This window comes from Stegodyphus dumicola, chromosome 9 (genome assembly GCF_044657685.1).
Source record: "Stegodyphus dumicola isolate Sdum_Otavi_A_Nest chromosome 9, ASM4465768v1".
Classification (NCBI taxonomy): domain Eukaryota; kingdom Metazoa; phylum Arthropoda; class Arachnida; order Araneae; family Eresidae; genus Stegodyphus; species Stegodyphus dumicola.
Window position 1 is genome coordinate 156,202,105 of NC_140776.1, and position 23,836 is coordinate 156,225,940.

The 23,836-nt window shown below is 35.1% G+C and overlaps 1 protein-coding gene across 1 annotated transcript in view; it reads left to right on the plus strand.

Moving 5' to 3' along the window:
- Positions 1-23,836, plus strand: part of LOC118184628 (uncharacterized) — an 888,058-nt gene that overhangs the window by 750,271 nt on the left and 113,951 nt on the right. The window contains exons 15-17 of the mRNA XM_085824262.1: positions 1,381-1,470; positions 19,390-19,514; positions 23,090-23,300. Coding sequence (XP_085680388.1) covers positions 1,381-1,470; positions 19,390-19,514; positions 23,090-23,300 — 426 coding nt within the window. The remainder of the gene's footprint in view (positions 1-1,380; positions 1,471-19,389; positions 19,515-23,089; positions 23,301-23,836) is intronic.

A 23,836-nucleotide genomic window follows, 5' to 3' on the forward strand; every position in this document is an offset into this window, starting at 1 on the left:
GCGAGAAACATGCATACATTTTAGGCAGGTTCTTCATTATTTAATTTCTTCAAATATAATACAGGGCGATGATATTTGGTGGCAGCAGTTTGGAAAGTGAAACGAACATTCAAAGTGATTCGACGCAAAATGAAAACAGTAGTTCAGGGACAAAGCCCCTTTGGACTAAAAAAAAAAAGGTCTGAAAGATTTCAGACTTTATATTACGCCCAAAAGAGCGTTTTTTATCGCTTTGCGTGTTATCTATATTTATTAAATATCATGTTCTTCGCACTTAAACCATAAAATTCAGTTCAACGGCAATATCACAAAATAATTTTAACATGAGCATATCCTTAAGAATTTTCGATACACAGTCTCGCGCGCTGGAGATAATTTTTTTCCCCGTACAGTGTTGTCATTCCTCGCTTTGAAATCGTTGAGTTTCTTAATCAAAAATTCTTTAATGTCTGACAAAATATGAAACAGATAATAAAACAAGTTCAAAATTTGGTCTTCCACATGCCCATATTCGCAGGAGGATTATGTTATTCAAAACTGGATGGCTCTACTAGATACCGTTGTTTTATCACAATGCGAAAAACATGCATACACTTATGTATATTCTTCATTATTTAATTTCTTTAAATATAATACAGGGCTGTAACAGTTGGTATTTAAAACTACAAATTTTAAAAATAAATCACAAAATTGGCGAGTTTTATTTGGAATGAACGTAAATTTCGAAAAGTGTTTAAAAAAATCACAGAATCAAAAAAGTTTAATAAAAAAAGAAATATTAACAAATATATACCAAATTCAATTAACATTCAGGAGCTAAAATTTTGAGAGATAATTTTTTAAAAAGTACTCGTGCGATGGTTACAAAACGTGACAATTTGGATACTTTGAGTTGTATAATCGAAACATGGAAAAAATTTGGCATGTGATTTCAAAAAACGTCCGATTTTGTGTCAAAATATCTATATTATAACAATGCTATATATAAATGTAATATATATCCTAAGTTGCGCTTTTGTGTCATGAGAAACGCAAGATGAATTTTGTCAATCGGCCCAGTAGAACGGGAGACATAGAACTGCCCCCCTTTCTTTTTTTTTTTTTTTTTTTTTTTTTCTGCGCAGGGTACGTCGTCAAATTTAGAATCAAAATGAAATTAGAGCTACAAATTTGTTTACAAAAATTACCTCAAACTGCATAACATGAACGTTTCTAACATGAAGTATTGTATTATCCCTGCTGAAGAATTTTCTCTTTTTTTCCCCTCTTTTTTCTTTTCTTCCTGAACAGAATCATTTTTTCCATTGCATAAATCTTTTGCTCAGCCAATTCATTACATACAAGGCCGATTCATTAATGGGAAACCTTTTTTTATTCCAGCTGCCTGAAAACCACAAGAGACAAATTTCTCTGGATCTTCTTCGTACAATGCCAAATAATGTAAACTTTTGTGACAGAAATTCAGAAGGGGTAAGTTAAGAAATTTATCTTTAGCAGCCTGAAAATTTTAGAACTTAATTGTAAATTATTTGTGAATTAGCCTAATGAAAACTTTAATTTTCTTTAATTACTGAATTATTTGACTTTCTAATATATATTCCATTCCGGTGAAGGTATTCTTTTATATAATTGTAAACATTATATTAGGATATTTTAATGCTTTTGGTTGGCCTTTATCATGAATCTCTGAATTATTTCACCTCGCGTTAATGATTATTCGACATAAAAATCGAATTATTATCCTAATCTCAACCAATAGATACGAGTGCTTAAATGTGGGTTGTATATTGTTGTACATTGTATATTGTTGTATATTGTTGCATGTTACAGGTTCAGAAAAATTAACTTAAATAGCTAGGCCATAAGAACAGGAAGTCCTGAAATTTCATTGAAAAAATAATAACTCTTAGTCCTAAAAGAATAAGAGACAACACAGAGATCATAATCAATAATCATCGACTAGTGACATCATGCTATTGACGGAAATGAAGATGCTATTATAATAATGATGTTAATGGTAAAGTGCAGGATCATGCCATTCACCCGGCTATTCTTTTTACGTATTTCATTTGTCCTTCTTAACGATTGGGATTAATATATTTTAAAGACTGGGCGTTTTATTTAATAGCCATTAACCTTGAGCCATGAGATTAATATTATGAACCTGAATTCTCCCACCAAATCGGAAGCTATTTAATTTTTTTTAAAGAATGCCTTTTCTTTAATATGACGGTTAGTTAATATCGGATAAGTGTATACTTCTGTTTAGTGTTTCGAATTTTAATTGCATGTATTTCTTATTTATAAAATACCCTAGGTTCGATGTAAATATTTCCAAGATAGAGAAATTAAGAAAACTTGTATAAAGTTTCAAATATTTGAGGATTTACTGGGCTGTGTATTAATTGTTTAATTAGAAAGCATGTTTTTTGGTCAGAAGCCATGATTTGAAAATATATCCAATTATTTCCAGTAGATGGCAGCACTATGCTGAGTCTAAAGCAAATTTGACAACGTTCCTTCGTTAGCCTGTCAAAGAAGGAACCATAAATAGGAATATTTCCAAAAAATAGGAAATTCATATTTTTTAATCTAAATTTAATCTTTGTAATCCAATTCCAGCTCAGCAGCTGAAACAATTTTAAACTAAGCGACAATTTGCAAGCTAAAAGAATTTATTTTTAATCTGTAAGCTTCGCATTACTGTCTGGTATTGCAGGTTTACCTTTAAAATTATCGAGTAAATTTTTATCGAATAAAAAATATAACAAAAATCACAAGAATAGTTTTCTTCTTTAATAAAAGCAATAAGCACACTTGCTAAGTCATAAAACCAAATCTTTATGCTGTTAGATAAAATTAAAATTTAAATTAAAAAAATACACACAATTTTAAATTCTGCATTTCTTTTTCTAAAATATACTATATAAACAAATGAACAAAAAAATACCAAAATATTAAAATATTTTGCTACCATTTAAAGAAAATTAAATAAATAAATATAAATATTGTGTAAAAATTAGTTTATTACTAAAAATTTTCTTGTTTGATTTTGTTTTGTGTATAGATATTAATATACAAAAGATGTAGAGTCAATTATCTTCCTATTGATATATTGTTGATGATATTAGAAATTAACACTTTTACGACACTAATAAATATCTAAAATTCGAAAAATTTTGCTCGTAGTCAAAATCGTAAAAAATTAAAAATAAATATTGCATATTGCCGATGCAATCATACATTACCTAATGGTATTATTTCTGATATTTACTTTTAATGGAGACGACTTTATGGTTTATTCGCTAACATAAAATGCTACAATGCTCTCTAATAATATTTCAAACATACATTTATTTGAAATATTGTAAAAGAGTTTGAATAGCAAATATATGTAATTTAGATCGTTAATTGTCGAACTCTGAACTCCATAGGACAAAAGCTTGTCTTAAAAAAAAAGTAATTCCGCATTCAGTGAAAAAAAAAAAATCAGAAAAATAATATATATATATATATATATATATATATATATATATATATTTACAGAGTTTAAATAATTGTATTATCAGTGTTTAGTTTTTATTTTTTATTTGAACCGTCTGGTTCAAATACTCTACTTGCGCTAACGCTTGTTACGATAGATAGTAGGTAGATAACCACTGAGAAAATATTTTTTTTGGTTGTGACTACTATCAGTTATTGCCCAGAAATCATTCATCAACCCAGAAATCGTTTCACTGATAGTATATTTCCTTTTCATCTCCAATGATGACATGCTGCTTGCTAAGAATTTGGGTCCAATGATGACCCAAATTCTTAGCAAGCATTTACACATAATTCTTTCATTCCTGGTGTTAAGCGCTTTCGTTCCTATTTTCACACACTTCAGCTCATCTAGAATGATGTGATGGACTAGTACAATGCTAATGTCCAGTAATGATGTTGTAGAGTCGTTAGGTTTATCGATTCAGGAGCTTATAATGTCACCTACTGCATTGTAATGCAGTGGTTTTCTAAAATTATGTTACCTATAGCAGCAATGCTATCTTCCGTGACTGCTGAACCACAGCGAGAAACATCCTTGTGGTACTTTCATCTTCTCACTTAAGTCCACATCCTTATGAGCTGTACTTACGTCAGTAACCATACTGAATTCTCATATGACGATTAGTCTGTGTAGATTTCATTCCTCTGCTAAAGAAAATTAGCAGACTTGCTTGGTACACTGTTGTCTATTATCACGCCGACTTTTGTTTCTATGCGTGCCACTTGCATGCTAAAAGCATCAACTATATTAGCATTTCAAAGCCACAGCTTTACATAATATGTAAGAATTGCGTCTGTCTTATACGAAATTTTTAGTACATTTTTTCCTGTTTTCCAATGAACGGCCTAATATGATAGTAAAAATAAAATGCAGCGTATATGTAACTTATGTGATAATGCAACATGGTCTAAGAAATGTAGCTCGCAGCAGATGATAACATGACAAGTTAGACACCATCTTTCTGCCGCTATGTACATACAGGGTGCCGCAGCGTTCATAGTAGGATATTAAAAACACACCATAAAGCAGTAACTGTAATTTATTTATTACCTCTTATGCCAGTTAATAGTTGAAGGTATGCCATTTACGAATGTGTAATTCATTGTCCATTGAGTGGCTTACTTTTTGAATATGATGCCTGTCAAATGATGCTCCCTCTGCACAACACATTCATCTGGGCGGCGTTGGAAGCTTGCCATAACTCGGCCTTACGTATTCCCTGGGACATTGCCAACGGCAGTTCTGATGCGATCCTTCAACTCAGGAATGGTGGCACAACGTGTTCGGAAAACTTCTTGTTTCAGGTGGCCCCAAAGGAAAAAGTCTGCACATGAAAGATCAGGTTGTAAGGATCTTAAGTTTTACTAACGTTTATTTTATTTTAAATCTTTACTATCACTTCTTATTTTCTACTTCCGGCCAGAATCATAAGCGTGAAGGAGTTTATGCAAAGTTGTCTGGCGAACGCCAAGTATTTAAGTGTGGCCTTTTTGCCAAGAGAGAGAGAGAGGAAGCAGTGAGTTCGAAGCAGGCCGCTTACCTTAGAAGTTACGCAGTTGCTATTTGCCTTCCAGGCCAGAGGTTTTAATCCTCTTGATAAATTAAACGTATTGTAGTGTTCACAGTCTCTGTGCTACATACGCTTCCTGTTATTATAAGGCCAATCTTATTCTAAAGTTAAATTAGAGTTTAGTTTTATTTTTATACCTTTTACGTTAGACCCCGAGTGGAGGGTCATTGTATTCCGAAGTACGGAAGTCATTGTATATAAAGAAAAATAAAGGGTCTTGTATACCCTTCGTCTGTATCCTGTCTACTTACTACAATTAGTGAACATAGCTTTAGTAAGCTCTCTGTTCCTAGTCAGGTCATTGTATGTTTCCGAAGAAGGTTAGAAGAAACATAGAACCTGATAGTGGCGCCCGACGAAGAATAACCATGGCCGAATTTCAAGAAGAACCTGTGCTGCCTGCAGAAATGGCTCAGAATCCAGAAATGCCAGCTGCCGCTCTGGAAGGATTTGGGTACATCGTCCAGACCATGCGCGCTTCGATGAAACCAGAAGCAACGTTTAATGGAAACTCACAGGTAACCAGTTTTTTGGAAAAATTGGATGACCACTTCATGCTCTACCCCGTGCACGAGTTTCAAAAAGTTATCTTAGCTACCAGCGCTTTGAGGGGCCAAGCGCTTAACTGGTTCAAATGTATCGGCAGAAGTCTCTTGGGTCAAGCAGGAAGTCCCACCTATACTTACGAAAATTTCAAGACTGCCCTACTAAAAACCTTCCCTGTTGTAAGGGATCGTGCGAAATTAGAAACAGAACTTTTCAGTATATATCAACAAAGAATGGAAAACCTCTCGAGCTTTATTTTAAGAAAAATTCACGTTTTCAAGCTCTTGTATGGAAACCGTCCGGATCCTGAAATAATTCAAGTGATTTTGCCGAGGTTACTACCCCAAGTGCAAGACTTTATTGAATTACGAAATCCGACTACACTGGAAAAGTTATTTGAGCTAGCAATGCAGTTTGAAAGTAGAAGAACGGCGGACGTCGAAAGAAGACGCCAATATCAACAGCGAAACCAATTTGGTACGCCAAGACTACAGCAAACTCAAGCACATGGCTACGGAGAAAAAGCGAATCAGTGGGCAAGGAAACCCGAGCATTCAAAAACAGCCGGCGAACGTCGACAGTTCAATAGCAACCCAGGAAAAAAGTCTCAAGGCCAGTGGAGAAAGAAGGAAAGCACCGAAAGGAAAAATAATTTAAACTAAAACGGATTTCTGCTGACGAGAGGGTGCGGAAATCTGAAGGCTACGAAAACCCCTCTTCTTACAAGTTAAATACAGTAATGGTGAAAAATTTAACTCTTCCGAAGATTGAAGTCTTGGTAAATAATATCCCGGCCACCGCACTCCTGGATACCGGCGCGCAGTGTTCCTGTGTGGCAGAAGTCTTTTTTAGAAAGTATTTTCGCAAATACCGCATATATAATGCGGATAATACAACAGTATTAGCGGCGCAAGGAGAACAATGTAAGTGCGTAGGTAAAGTACCTTTGTACATCCGTATCAAGGACGAACAAGTAAAGGTGATGTTTTTTATAGTAAAGAATTTGCAAGCAAATTTAATCCTAGGAATAGACTTTCTTTCAGACGCACAAGCTACACTGGATTTTAATGCAGCGTCCCTTAAGCTGACGATGAAACCAGTGCGTGTAGAAAAGGTTGAACCGCCAAGGTTAAATCTTGACCACCTGCCTAATGACGAGCAAGATAGAATCCGACAAGTGGTAAGTGAATTTGCTTCCTTATTTAGTGATATTCCAGGATTTACTCAGGTTACTAGCCATAGTATTGACACCGGAGATGCATTGCCGGTTCGTCAAAAACCATACCGGTATGATAAGAATAAGGAAAAAATTATAGAATGGCATATTACCGATATGCTACGTAAAAAGATCATAACGCCTATCTCAAGTAGTTATGCTAGTCCGGTGGTTTTATGTAAGAAAAATAATGATTATCCTTTGGAGCATCCAAAAAGGTGGAGATTCGCTATTGATTACCGTAAATTAAATTCCATAACGAAATATCCGGTATATCCGTTACCGATCATAGAAGAAATTTTAAGGAACATAAAATCAACCAAATTTATGACGACTTTAGACTTAACGGATGGTTATTTTCAAATAGGGGTCAGGCCTGAGGACGTGCCTAAGACTGCTTTTATAACCAAGTCTGGCACTTATGCATTTTTGCGTATGCCGTTTGGCCTTTCAGGCGCCCCAGCAACATTTCAGCGATGCATGGACATTGTGTTAAGACCTGTTCTTGGAAAGTCCACATTTATCTATTTAGACGATATCATTATTACTAGTGATAATCTCGACCAACATATACAGGATTTAAGACAGGTGTTTTCTTTATTAAATGAGGCCGGTCTAAAAGTTAATGTCGAAAAGTGCAAATTTGCAGCCCCTGAATTAAAATATTTAGGTTACAAAATATCGCAAAAAGGGATCGAGACAGATGAATCAAAAATAATCGCTGTACAAAAGTATCCGACTCCAAACACGGCAAAGAAGCTCTCTTCTTTTCTAGGACTTTGTTCATATTATAGGTCCTTTATAAAAGATTTTGCGGCTATCGCTGAGCCATTGTTAAAATTAAAAAGGAAAAAGGCAAGATTCTCGTGGACGGCTGAAGCCAATAGTGCTTTCGAAAAATTAAAACAAGCATTAACGCAAGCCCCTGTGTTGAAATTTCCTGAAAAGGATGAAAATTTAGAAATTTCAGCGGATGCTTCGGATTATGCGGTAGGAGCGCTACTTTCGCAAAATCAGCAGCCCGTGGCATTTTTTAGCCGAACTTTAAATCAAACACAAAGAAACTATTCCGCGACCGAGAGAGTGGCACTTGCAGTTCTGTTACCAGTGCAAAAGTTCCGAGTCTATTTTGGAAAGGCGCCGATAACAGTATATTCTGATCATGCGGCGGTAACTAGATTGTACTCAGGGAAAAATTTATCCCCAAGGTTAATAAGATGGGCACTCAAGCTGCAAGAATATAATCTGGTAATCAAGCATACCCCCGGAAAGGAAAATATCGTAGCAGATGCCCTATCACGAATTAAATTAGACGAACAGGGTAATACCGTAAAAGTTGCAATGCTGACAGCGTGTACAATAAATTCCCGAGAAACTGTAATAACCGAACTGGGTAAGGATCCTGAGTTTGGAAGTATTTATGAGTATTTGAAGGATCCTGAAAATTTTAGCCACCAAGATATTGTGGCGATAAGAAATAGGGCGGCCCATTACGAACTAATAGATGGTCTATTATTCTACACAAAAACTACGAATTCCAACAACGAATTTCGACCTGTTATCCCAGTTAGTCTTAGATTAAATATCCTGCAAGAGCTCCATGACAGCCCTTTAGCTTCTCATGCTGGTATTCGAAAAACTATCCAACGCGTACGCGAGGCAGTCTACTTTCCTGAACTGCAAAAGTTAACAAGGGCGTATGTCCAGTCCTGCCCAACATGTCAAGCCGTTAATTATATTAATTTCCGCCCGGCCGGGTTTCTAAATAGTATTAAATCCGAATTTCCAAATGAAATAATCGGCATCGATTTATTGGGCCCTTTCCCAAAAAGTCAGTTAAACAAAAGTCGCTATCTCCTTGTTATGGTTGATCATTTTAGTAAATGGACCGAAATTGTTCCCTTAAAACGAGCCTCCGCGAAATTAGTTACTGATTCTATTTTAAATAAATATATTTTAAAATACGGGGCGCCCCTAAAAGTTATATCGGATAATGGTCCTCAATTTGTAAGTAATATATTTGAAGACATGTGCCAAAAACTGGGCATACGTCATTTAAAAATGGTCCCGTATCGGCCGCAATCAAATATAGCGGAACGGGTCAACAGAAATATAGTGAAAATTATCCGTAGTTATGTTAAAAATTTTCATAAAAGCTGGGATAACTATGTCAATGAATTTGCTTTCGCCCTTAGGACCGCAAAACATGATACAACGGGCAAAACTCCTGCTGAGTTATTTCTAGGCAGAAAGGTTATAACACCGTTAGATAAACTATTTTATGTGCAACAAAGAGCCCCAGAATTTAAAATGGGTGATATAGAAAAACTAATAAAAGAAGCAAAAAAGAATACGGAAGTAGCACAAAGAAAACAGAAGTTATACTATGATCTGAAACGACGGGGAGTAACTTATAAAGTAGGGGATGAAGTTTTAAAAATCAAGCATTCACTTTCTTCAGCACCAGAAGATAAAACTGCCAAATTTTTTCCACGCTTTGAAGGACCATATGTTATAGAAAAAATAACTCACGCTGTTGTAGTGTTAAAGGCAAGATATGGTGAAACCTGTTCCGCAAATATTGATCAAATTAAACCCTACTTCGATCGTAATAAAATGAAAATCTTTTCAGATCTTTTGCAGGATCCGGTACGGCAGACACCGCAGGTACAAGTTCCAGAGGTGGGAAAACGACAAGTACAAGGGCAAGCCAATGAGAGACAGAAGCAAGTGAAAAGAAAATTGCCCCGCGGAAAAACTGAAGGTAAAAAGAAAAAGAAGCCGTTCCACCGTCCAGAAAACAGAGTGCACGAACACCCCCAGAATGAAGAAGGGAGAAGGACGACGTATGTGGAAAGGACCGGGAGAAAGGATAACCCGGCTGTGGTTACTATAAACTATAACCCGGCTGTGCCAACTATAACCCGGCTGTGAAACGGAAGATTGACTCATCCGACAGAACTCTCGGCAGCAAAAGTCGCCGAACTGCGGAAGGGCCATCAGCGGCGGAGGAAAAAGTACAAGAAAAATTTGAACGGCCAACAACGAGGTCCACGCAGGATCACGACAGAAGTTTCCCGGTTCCACCAAGACCAGCTGCCTTCAAACGGCCAAGACCACAAGCAGAGCACAAAAGGAAGATGTTCAAGGGTGGCCGTAGTGGTGAAAAACGGAAGCTTCCAGAGGAAAGCACTGAAGGGCGAGCCCGTACAAGAAGGAGGATCAACCAAGCTACTATCAGCTATACCTTTAAAGACTGGGCCCAGAAAAGGATGTCTGAATATTACAAAGATAAGTAAAATTTTATGTTACTTTACAAACTTAAGTTAATCTTTCACTCTTACTGCAAGTGGCAGATTTCAAGAAGTTTTACCTCATGCGAGGTCTACCTTTATCGCCAAAAGGGCGAGAAATGAGTTGTGACCGATTTTCTTATTATGTTTTTCAATTACTCGCGCGTAAAACTAAAGTTGATGTATAATAGCGTTGTATAAAGACTTAAATATTGTAAAAAGTTATTGTATAAATTTTATTTAAAACATTCTAGCAAGAAAGAAGTTTTAGTCTGAAAGACTTTTTGAAATGTAGTATTATTTCAATGTAGAAAGAATTGGCACTTGCTTTGAAAAGAATAGAAGTTAACAATGTACTACTAATGTATGTTTTCAAATGTGTAAAATTAACGGCATGTTGATATGTTCTTGTATACATGTGAACTGTTATTTTGAATGTTAAGAAATACCGTGATATGGTAAAAGTGAAAGTAATGTTAAAAATTTGTTATTCGTGTGACTGTAAAGATTAAATCATGGTGAATATGTGTTAAAGGTTGAATGATGTAGTTAGGCTCTCTGACGCTACACTTTAGAGTTAGCCACTTTCAGAATAGTACCTCAGGGTTTAGAGTTGAAAGTAGGGTGTGTTAAGAGGTCTCGTATGTTGAATTTTAACACGTTAGTGTTTTGATTGTAGGAGGAAGTGTGGCACACGTAGACAGAAGCACATTCGTGTTTGGTGTTTTTACAGCACATGTCAGAGAGCACGGGGAGAGATAATTAAAATAGTCATGAATGAAATAAGAATGTTAAGAGAAGTATATTCTATATGTTATTTGCGATGTCATTCTGTAACATTTCATTAAACTAGTTTTCCTTCCAGATCTCTGGAAGGAACCAGAATTGAATAAAGCTCCTGTTTAGATGCAGTACAGATGAAAAAAAAAAAAAAGAGATTGTTGTATATCCCGGGAGCTGCTATTGTAACAAATTTCTTTCTTTTAAATTTTCTAGTTTCTAGCTAAGTTATGATTGTAAAAGGTTGGCCTCGCGTTAGTTTCTAGAGCTAAAAGTTTTCAACAAGGTCGTTTTAGACCTCAGTTTCAAACTAATTAACTCTGGCGGGAAGTATGTAAGGATCTTAAGTTTTACTAACGTTTATTTTATTTTAAATCTTTACTATCACTTCTTATTTTCTACTTCCGGCCAGAATTATAAGCGTGAAGGAGTTTATGCAAAGTTGTCTGGCGAACGCCAAGTATTTAAGTGTGGCCTTTTTGCCAAGAGAGAGAGAGGAAGCAGTGAGTTCGAAGCAGGCCGCTTACCTTAGAAGTTACGCAGTTGCTATTTGCCTTCCAGGCCAGAGGTTTTAATCCTCTTGATAAATTAAACGTATTGTAGTGTTCACAGTCTCTGTGCTACATACGCTTCCTGTTATTATAAGGCCAATCTTATTCTAAAGTTAAATTAGAGTTTAGTTTTATTTTTATACCTTTTACGTTAGACCCCGAGTGGAGGGTCATTGTATTCCGAAGTACGGAAGTCATTGTATATAAAGAAAAATAAAGGGTCTTGTATACCCTTCGTCTGTATCCTGTCTACTTACTACAATTAGTGAACATAGCTTTAGTAAGCTCTCTGTTCCTAGTCAGGTCATTGTATGTTTCCGAAGAAGGTTAGAAGAAACATAGAACTTGATAAGGTGAACGAGGCGGCTAGGAAATGTCACCAAAACGGGAAATTACTCTACCTGGAAATGTCTGTCGCAATGGTCCGTCCATCTGGAACTTTCCCATGACGTCCCAAGTTGAAATGTTGCCGAAATAGACGCTGGGTAACAATAACAAAGTAGTTATTCTTGAAATAACTTTCAACAGCAAAGGCACGATGCTGTGCAGTCCACCGATCCATATCACTGTCATACTCGAAATGGCAGCTCATTAGTACACGAATGTGGCACGAGCTGACGCGCATTCATGCAGTACGTCATTGTACTACTCACGTCAAATTACGCTATGAACGCGGTCGCACCCTGTAGAAGGAGTCAATTTGATGGCAAGATAAAGCTAAAACACTGTTTCATTGGCGACATCATATCGCTGGATAGATGGACTGGTGGCCAACAGGAAACAAGGGCCACGGCCTTTTCCCAAGAGTGTAGCAACGGTATTTAGGTGAGGTTACTTTTTGTAACCTCTCCTACAATATGTAATATCACATTTTTTTTCATTCCTTTTACTTTTAAAATATATTTATGAGCTACTATCATAAACGTCTCAAAATTTAGCATTTTCGCACCGTAAACGTCAACTGTGTTTTGTTCATTCGTATTTTCAGTTCTTGCATCTTAAAATTTCAACAGTGTTATTTGAAAGCTGTATTTCGTTTTACATCAGAACTTTATTCATAAAATAAAGTAAAAATGTGTTATGTTTAGAATAAAATAGAAACCCTGCGGTCAAATCAGTTTTTACTAATTAAAGTATTATAATTTAAGTTACAGCTTCAGATTTTTAACTGCACAGAATGTATTTCATAAAGTAGCATATATCTCGTTAAATTGCCAATTACTCACTTTAAGAACAGTTTAAGGTATCAAATCTTAATCAGTTTATGGATTCGGAAATAATAGATTTATTTTTGAAATAACACTAGCAGAAAATATTGCTTCACTTTCTAAAATAAGAAAAAAGCAATTATATTGCTCTTTTATAAAAAAAAAAATAAGGTTTTATAATTCCGATAATAATTTACCCACAATCCTACTAATTAGTCTCGTGAGAGATTTTTTTTTCCTATTATGACAAAACACTGGTAAGGGATATCTGTGTACAAAAAATGTTATGTTAAAAGCTGAAAGATAATCCCATGCTGTTATCTTAGAAATAAACATTTTCCCACTTATAATTAACGTTAAAATAGAGAAGTTATGAATTAATTAACGTATTGAAAATTAACATAATTTGTGGTTTTCTAAAATTTTCACAAAGCATTTGAATGAAAATTACTGTGAGCCATCTAATTTTTATATTCTAATATTAATATTTAATTACAGGAAACTAATTTAATTCATATAAAAATATAAGATTATGTTCACATTTTTCTTTTCTTTTCCCATCTAAAATTTTTCAAAAAGAAAAGGAACTCATTGTTAACTTTAACTCAGAGAACTTTCTTAGCAAATTACAAATTTTTGTTATTTTTGGTATTTACACAAAATTATCTTGTTATCAACACAAAACGGTGCAAAAATTTGTATAATGCAATATTATCGCTGCATCAACAAAAACGAAGACCTATCATTGTTAAACAATTTTATTTACACCATTTGAGTAAAATATTCTTAAGCTGTCAAACGATATCATTACCTAATGAAAAGACAAGTACAGAAAGCAATTCGAAATGAAGATCAGCAAGTATCATTAGCATAACGTGATAAAACATTAACATGACGTTAAATTAGCATAACGTCAAAAATGACACGGATTCAAAAATCATATAATATAGCTGCTTCATTCTCAATGTTGTTCTTGTACCACTTGTTGCAGAAGAAGCTGCTCTAGCCTACCCCATGCCATTGAACTGAACCCAGTTTACCAGAAATTATCGTGTAGCGACGGTAAAGATTGGAAGTTAATGGATCATAGAATCCGTTGGAGCAAGCCGAAAGGTTTGTATCGCAGGCCTGAAACAAGCCCGGCTGAAAAGCATTATGATTGAAAAACCTGCCAAACAGAGCCAAGTGCAGGGCTGAAAATCTTTAAGATTGGAGACCTGCCAAGTAGAGCCAAGTTCACTTCTTGGATCAATTTAAATTTAGCCTACACCCGGATAATCGATGGCTTCTGGTCTGGAAACAAACTATCACTCAATATAGTTTAGCTGATTTCAAAGAAAAGTAACGTTTTAGCTGGAGACAGTGTGCTTGTTTAGACAGAGAGTAGTTTATGCTACTGAGCTATGTGTTATTCAAAATGGGACTTTTAGACTTCGTTCAGATAAGAACTTTGTTGCCTAAGACCTTTGTTGCCATCTAGTCCGTTCACACCTCTGTAATAAGGTTTAAGCCGAAGCCAATCGGGGAAGGTAAAGTTACGCAACTGTTAATCTGCAGCTGACTCACAGAAACCATCGACCGAATATCAGTTCGTGTTTCCTTCTCTGTGATTGTTTGGTTTGTATATCGAGTTGGCCTAAAGTCGAAAATTTGGAACATTTAGGGAAAATCCTTAAGCCAGTTTTTGTGACGTAGCAAGGTCTTGTTGTCTAGCAACAAAATTTCGTTTATGCTTCTTAAGGTCCGTTTGCCTAGCAACAAAGTTCGCTTATGCTTCTTACGACCGTCAGAAACTAAGTTTTCCCGCACAAATATACAGGGATCACATAATTTATAGGTAATAGTTTATAGTCCTGTCTCATATTGCTATCGCTGATTCAGGCAGAGTCGTAGCTAGGGTTTTCAGTGCCCAGGGACAACTGAAGATTTTGCGAACCCTACTGCTTGCCAAGGATGGAAAACATTTAATTCTAAAATGTCGTAACATCAGTTTGGCGCCCCTTAGATTCTGCGCCCGGGGACAGATGCCCCCTTGCCCCCCTCTAGCTACGCCCCTGGATTCAGGTTATGGCACTGCCGTAACTCATCGAGTCCCACTCGTGAACTGGTTGTTTAAAACGAAACAATAAAGCTTGGAGACGTTGATGTATTTCTTGGGTTTGAACTCAATAGAATGCGCTTGGCAAACCTTAGAAGCGTTGATACTAAGCCATAACCTCCGCTGACGCAATTTCAGTCCTTTCTTATAAAGCGAAAAGCTTTGGACCACTTCATTAATTCAATGCCTCGCGGGCGTGAAGCCGTTATTAGACGAGCAGTCCACCCCCTTATTAGACAGTTGATAAAGCTTATCTTCAGTACTTATGTTGTCATCCTACAAAATATAAAATGGTAATGATTCTTTACGACACCAAGTGGATTTTCGATAAAATAATCTTTGCTTACTTTAGAACATGATTTTTCGTTTGCTCTACCATAAGTCTCCAAATCGTATAACGAAGACACCTTCATTATATTATTAGGGTAATACGCTGCCTGAAATAATGTCATTTCCTGTAAAACCTGATATCGCATTTTCGATAATTATTTTTAAAAATTATCTTTTGCACCATTATGTAGGTAGTTCCATCAGAAGAAAAGAGCTTACCTTTACATAATTTTTCATGGATAGTAACAGTTGATTTTGATGTATGTATAATTATAGATCAAGGTCCGGTAGCGCAGTGACTGGCGCGTTGTCCAGCAGCAATACAGGTTCGAGGTATGATGCCCAGGCTGGGCAAGATTAACTCAGCATTTCATCTATTGAGTGGGTCGATAAAATGAGTACCAAGTTCGCTTGGGGATTAAACACAAGGGGTCCTGCAACAAGCTGACTACTTGTCTAGGGCATACGCTTACGCTATTTCACGCACCCCGAGGCCCACGGTCAGGAAATTTGTCTGGTGTCTTAAAAAAGTTTAAAATACAGTATGATTAAACAGTAAATAAACTGGAATGAGTTTTACACCGTATCATTTTAAATTTAGATTACGAAAACGGAATATAATTTCAGGTCAATATTTTATCAGGAGAAAACATTTTGAATGTTTCCAAATTTGGACGTGCCGCTATGTTAAAACACATAATATACAATCAATATTTACATTCTGAAATGTTATACTAGCTTTCAGTTATAAATGGATAATTTTCGACATACTTCGTTTTTAGCAATTACAGTAACAGAAGAATAATCCAATAAATGCATGTTATAGGCACTTTTCTGGGTACAAGTTTCCTGTTCAAAGGGTTTTGGTTTTGGTTTTTTGAAAAGCCATTTCTTTGTTGTATATAGACATGTTAAAGAGAAAATTAAATTCTTCATCCTATGTTGTTCGTGTGTTATTTACATCAATTACATTTGCAACAATTGAAAAATCGATATATTAGCAAGGACTTTACTAGTATTCAGATCTTGAAACACAGATAAACATCCAATAAATGTATTGGAAAATCGACATTACTTTCATTCTTCTGTGTTATGCCCATTTCATACAAATAGAATGAATATATTTATTGGCCAAAACTAATAACAATGAATAAATATATTCCCTAAACATTTTGTACCGTCGGATTTGAACAACGTAGGTTTGTACAACACAGCAGAAAAGTGAAAGGTGAATTGTTTTCAATAAACAAGGTGACAAAATTTTTACACGTTTGCTAAAGTCTAGAAATCTCTCACACGCATCATCTGAACATCGAAAGTTAAGAAAAATGTTGCGTTCCGTTCTTAAAATATACAGGAAGATGTGACTATTGGCTTTAATTCGTTAATTAAAGATTATAAACTTGTGTTTCTGGTTATAACATTTATGAAAATGTGGCAGAATGTTTCATAAAAGCAATGCATTTGAAAATATCATTGATATAAATCTACTTTTAAGTCTAGATAAAGTAAAGCATCCAGATCTTAAACAAATTGGCTATGTTTTAATAAGATAAATACAAATGTGGATAAAATTCTTAGATGAGCGGAATACATTCATGGCATCAGCTATAAATTTGATAACGAATGCTGTTTTATTAGGACACATTTACTGCCTAAACGAGTACGCTTTATTTTGTACTTTGTTCCAAAATGGCCGAATTCTCTGTAAATTGTAAAGAGATTTAAGTCAGTTAGTTTGTTCAGGAATACCTCCATGAAATTTTGTGGTGATGAACAAATTTTGCTGTCATATTTTAAATTCGTGGAAGACAAAATAACAAATTATTTACCTTTATTATCATTAATGTATTTCTTAATTAGATAATCTCACCTTTTATGATTCTAATAAAAAACGAAAAGAATGCTATTTAACATCCAAAGATGAAAATCAATTCCATATTTACTTTGATTCGTCTTTAAATTTAATCTTGACTTGCAAGATAAATATGTTACTAGAAAAAGCAACTTTTAACCAAGCTTCCATTTCAAACCGCGTTTAAATATGTTTTTATTAACTTTCCAACCTTAAAAAGAGTTTACTGCATTTGGTAGCAGGCAAAGGAGCAACACAAATCACGTGTATAATACAGGATGCTTCAAAAAGAATAAAGAATCCTCTGACAAGAAATACGTATATTGTGGACAATATTGAACATAGAAACTTTTCCAGTTTAATTTCAACTTTAAATTAATTTTTATCAATCATAAAGTACATTTACAAACGAAATTATAAAGATGCTCAATATATCCATCTTCGGAAACACCATATGTCTCTACGATACTTAAATTCGTCCTAGGTTTTTGCGAGTGTATCTGTATCCACAGCTTCCACGGTTGTTGTTTTGCGAATGTTAAGTTCGTAATGTAGCTGGAGCTGGAAGTGGAGTCACAGAAACGTAATGTTTTATAAACCCCCACAAGAAGAAATCTCACAGTGAGATGTCCGGCGATTTATGGAGGCCAGTGATGTTTAACTAAATCGTCAGGTCCGAAACGGCCATCGTTTAGAAATGCGATTGTTTAAAAATGGTTGAACGCCCAATCTGCAGTATAGTGGTGCCCGTCTAGCTGGGAAATGCAATCATCTCAATCTTTTCTAGGGAAAAACTAGTTTTCAAATACTATATTAAGATATGTGATTCCCTTAACAGCGACCTCTTTGAAAAAAAATATCATTTACCTTTTTCAGAGAAATAGCGTAAAAAACATTAACTTTTGGCGACTCTCTCTCATGCTGTACAATTCGATGTGCCTGCTCCAGACCCCATATTCTAACATTGTGTCGATTGGCCCTGCCACTTAGATGAAAAGTTCCCCAGTCCCTAAACGCGAAACGTATTAAAAAATTGTCATCTTATGACACATTCTCAAAACTCCACACATCTTTCCTTGTAACCTGTATGAAGAGCATGCAGCTATTGAATCCTGTATGGTTTGAGGAACAAACGTCACCGCAAAGCACTCCAGACAGAAGCTAAAGGGATTCCAAGTTCCCTACTGGCACGGTGAGTGGATTTCTGAGGATTACAGGCGAAATTCTGTTGGATGAGCTCCACATTTTCGTCTGACATGTGGGGACGGCCAGGTGATTTCTTTTTATCCACGTCTTGGAATGTTTATACCATCGCTTAGTGCTCTGAGTTGTAGGTTGTTGAGCAGCAGGACGACGAAAATCGCGTTGAAGAGTTGTTATGGACTCACACTTTGCCAAACGTACAGCACAAAACGATTTCTTGTTTCCCAGTCGCCATCTAGACACACATTGAAGTGGCTAGACGAAGGAAGAGTGTAGAGTGTTAGTTCTCCCTGTCGCCAACTGCATTAAACTCCAAATTATTCTCTCTCCACCTATACACCATTCGATCAAAACGGATTGAAAGCTGAGTAGGTATGATTTTTTTAATCGGATGACTCTTTTTGATATACCTGTATTAAATATTGTTATCGACTTATTTAAATATTGTTATGTATTAAATATTGTTATGTGACTATTTATTGCATTGCTTTAAAAGTAGGTAAAAATATTTCTTATCTCACTTCTAATCTGCATATATAAGTGGTTTTAAAAAATGTTACATATTTCTATATCCTTAAACGGTAGGTCATGAACAATAATTCAGATTTCATATTTAAGTGACATTCATATTTAAGTGACGAATCAAGGCAGCATTTCAAATTGTGACAATTTTTATCGCATCACACGCTTCGCTAATGTAAGAAACTTAAATTTTTATACAGCTCCTGTAAGAAAAGGGAAACATTCAACGCGAAAATTTTTTTTCACCTTCATAATGGCCAAAAAAAAAAAAAAAAAAAAAAACAGAATCTCACCAATCAAACTTTCTCAATAAATCATTGATTAAAGTTTTCGGGGGACGTGTACAAATTTCACTAAAGACAGCTATGAATATAATTTTACGAAGATTTGTAAAGGGTACTTTTTGCACTAGAAAAACATGTTTGTATTGTTACAAAATTCGAATTCCCATTTATAAAAATATTTTTGGCTAATATAATTAAATTTTTATACTGTTCCTAAAATAGAGCTTTATTTTTCTTCGCAAAGGTGAGGAAAGTATGTAAATCATGTAATTGTGATAATATTAAAAAAAAAAAAAAACTTGTGTGTCAAAATAAAATCTTTTTTTTTTTCTTTTTTTTCTTTACAAAAATGTGTGATGATGATCAATCCATTAATTTTTCCCTAGATCCAGAAAATGCAGTCTGTTCTGCATGCTTTCTGCCTCCATAATCCAAAGCTGGGCTACTGTCAAGGCATGAATTTCCTTGTGGGGATGATGTTACTGTTTGTTGACGCAGAGGACGCCTTCTGGTTAGTTTCTGGTCTTTTTACTTTGGTGAGCATCGAATTTTATGCCAAACACGAGGTAAAAGATTTTAACAGCTAACAGCAATTTTGTGCCACAAAATCGCAGTTTCTTGTATTTTTTATTCCAGTTTCAATATTAAGCGTATTTTGCATGAAAACACTAATCCATAAGAATTAACATTTTCTGTATTATAAAGTGATCTGAATTTTTAATCATATTTAAATAACAAAAATCGATTTTTTTGAATAAATTAACGTTTTAGGTAAACAATTAAGTAATACGAAAGGCACAAATTGCATCATCTTACCGAAAAAAATCTATGGATTGTATAAGACATTTAGGAACTTAAGGCATAGAGATTGGTGTTCTTTGGTAGCATAACTAATTCTAAACTCCCTACAGACATAGAGGGTCTTAAGAAGGGTTAAAAAATTATTTATTAAATCAGGGCTGGAATATAAATGCACGTCTCGTGCTTGACAAATCAATCAACTACTTGTGGCGATGTAACTTGAAGTAACAGCACGTTCAAATTTAAATCTAAGTCAAGTAGCAAAGGCTACACAAAAGATGTAACAAGAAGCTGGATCAAAAAACTCACCGGGGTAACAATATAAAAGTCGGCAACTACAATGCAAAGAAGGAAAGTGGAATCTTGTCTTAGCTAGCAGAAACTTAATAACCTGGCCAGACAGAAACGCGCTTTCTTTTTACAGTCCAGAAACCTCGCCTTGGATACTCTCGAACTAATTTGTATTCTGGTAGGGAAACGGAAAAAAAGAAGTAACAGTAAAGAGCTAAATCATAATAACTAGTTAAATTAACATAATGGAACCTTACTAAGGAACCAATTGCATAGACAATACTAATATATGAGGATATAAATCTTGGGATTTATTAGAATTTTAATACACATATCGTTTAAAATAGAATGTTAAAAAAATGAGTTCATTGACAATTTTTCCGCCCTTTTAAAATCCTTTATCATTTATACAGTGTGTCCCAGAAAAGGTGCAACTTTACATGAAGTGTTCTGGTGGTCAAAAGAAATAAAATGTCGTTGGAGTTGTTTCGAAGCACGGCATCATTCAGGACATAAGTGATTTAAAACTCCCGTAATAATACCTCTGGTTGAACGAATGAAGAGATACTGTGTTTTAGTTGTGGACTCATTGCCAAAGAGAGAGAACATCGTGGTTTAAAGCCAAAGAATGCCTATGAACAGACGCAGAATAATCGGAAGCAAGTGAGAAAGGTCAAAGCAATGGATTCATTTCAATTAGTAATATCGTGACTGAGATGCGAAATTTTACTAGATGTGAGCAAACACAACACCTGTGAATACAAGATTAATGAAAAACGCCGACATAATTACATCACAGATCACAATTCATTTTACTGTGCACTACGCAGACAACAGAAGATGCCCAAGAAATCGAGCATTGTGTCTCAAATAAAGTAATTCATAGCAAATATCCGTACTGCCCACAATTGACATCAATGAGAGCAGCTTTGCGTCCTTCCTGTTTGGCACGTTCAAACATCATGTGTCATCCACGTTCAAAGATATCTGTCGAATATTGCAAAGCCTAACTGAATGCGTAGTAATAGTCTTTTCTATAGCATTCACAGCTGGATTTCCATGAGGAGGGGGAATAAGAAGGAAACAATGGATTTTAGGTCTAGTTAATTGCAGACAGAGAGAGGATATCGAAATATTAATAGGCGTATAAGGCAAAAGACTTTCCCAAATGCTTCGCGAGATCCATAATGCACGGCATAACTCAAACCCATATTATGCTAACTGGTTGTTAACGGATCATGACCATTTCCCCGCTTTTTCTGTGAAAATAACATCTCTATCATGGAATAATATCTTTTCAAGAAAAGGAATGACGGAGAACATTATTGTTTCAAGAGTTCATTTATCATGAGCTTCCACTTCAAGCAGCTCTAGACAAACACAGCAGCCTTATTCAGGCATGTCGTAAGAATTAAACAACTAAATAACAAATTAATGAACACGATTTAATTCCCAGCTAGCAGAGAAGAGCTTCGTGCAACTTATTATCCAAAAAATAATTATTTGGAACACACTTATAGTACATGAAGAATAAAATTATTTTCCCCTTATTCACTATTCTTTATAACTGTTGTAGGAAGTTGCAATGATGAAAGATAATAACAATCCAGAAAATCTTGTACGCAAGTCTAGTATTTAATTGACTGCTCACAGAAGGGCAAATCTGTAGAAATACGAGATGACACAGAACTTCATTAATGTTGTGTTGGCCATGAACGCATACTTCATGTATAGCAATCTATAATTTTGCTTTGACATATTGAGACTTGGATGGTTGTGATAAGGCTTCAGGCTCATATATATGTTTCTCTAATCATCACTTGGCATCTTTAGGTTTGCTAGTAGAAGCCAAACCTATCAGAATGAATGCATGGCAAGAACGTATGTAATTCATCAAAATGGATGCGCACATATTTTCTCTTGTCAGAAATGTTTGTTGACTTACCAGAGGTACTACTGAATTCCAGCTGCAAAACCCCTACCATTATAAAGGCATTCTCCTGTTGCTATATAGGATTTCGTGGGTTCACTCGATTTTCTCCATGTCTAGATCTTTCAGTCTACCCAAAACTGACCAAAGCAGGTAATCTTATTTCTAGACATCAAGTTTCCAGACAGCCTATGTAGTCCAAACTGTCGAATCCAGAAAACTTGCATATGTCTGTGTTGTGCATCCGTCTACCATTCAAGGCTAGTCTAGTTGGGTCCAGGCTTCTAACCCTCACCTAATGAAAGGAATGCTCCATAGTCCTCTTGTTGATCTTTGCTCAAACTCCAGCATTGAATTTTAATGTTATTAGAGACAGTATTCTAATCCCTTAAAAACGTTATTGTTGAAAGTTGGATTTTGTTCACTATACGCTATTAAAATGGTCACTTGTGAAAAACTTTACTCTAACACCATAGTACTCTAAAACGCCATAGTACTTAACGCTATAGTATCTCTAAAACACTAGCGTAGCTTGCCAGTTCAAACTATTAGATCGCGATTTAATTGCTTAAATCTTAAAAAATCTCATTTCTAAGGATGACACAGCTTTACAAACTTCTACACCTTTTAAATACATACTGGTAGATGCAAATTTTGTCAAATGGACAAATAACATTACAGTCTATTTTCCATATGCTCAGTAGTACCAGTTTTTTTAATATAGTACTGTACTATATAATTTTTTCTTGTAAACAGCTGGGTAAAGAATCTTAAAAGCTAACAGTGATTTCCACTTGTACTGTCTTTCAACCATTTATGTAAATGATAACCTTAATTGAAGAAGTTAATTTTACTTCCTTGAAATTTTTAAGCAATTTCTTCTTTTACGTAATTACAACACATTAAAGAGATACTGATTATTTTAAAATTTACTCTATAACCAACAGTTTGAATAAATTTTTAACTTTCATTCCTCTTTTGGCAACAATTAATAAAATCAGAAAATACTTAATGTCAATCATTATTATTTAATTTAAAGGTAACTGGTATAAAAATAATTTCAGGTGTTTGGTTGCTATAGTAGAAAGGTACTTCAATTCAAGTTACTTTGACCACAATTTAATCGGTGCTCAGGCTGATCAGGAGTTGCTGAAAGAACTGCTCAAGAGCAAGCTTCCCAAAATATCAGCACATCTAGCTGCATTAGATATTGAACTCAGCACCGTCACTCTCAACTGGTTTCTCTCTATCTTTATTGATTCAGTTCCGATCGAGGTAAGGTGATTTGTTTCCTTCATTTCACTGTGTATTATAAAAGCTGAACTTAACAGGTCTAAAGCATCTGAACTTAATGCCACTATTTGAGTTAATTTTTGAGATTTGAGTTCAGTCTGCTTATAGAATTATGCGCTTATCCTGATATTTAAATGTGTCTGACTTTAATGAACTATTTTGTTTTTGTACAGTATCTGCCATACGTTTTTGAGGCTGAATCAAACGCCTTGAAATGTAACTCAGATATATATTTATTTCATAAAAAATAAAATAAACAATGTTATTACTTCCTTGTACCAAATAAAGGAAAAATTGCAATCGTGAAAATTTTCGGGTATCATATTTCAACAGAAATATCTATTTTGATCGTTCCTGAATACATTCGGACGACGTTTTTGCAAGACATCCACACGTACGGACAGAATAAAATACTGTTTATTGCAAAAATGGATTTACAATCAATTCAAAACGGATTTTATTTCGTGACACGTCTGTACGTACGCGCGTATGTATGTAAGCAATGTATATGTTACCGT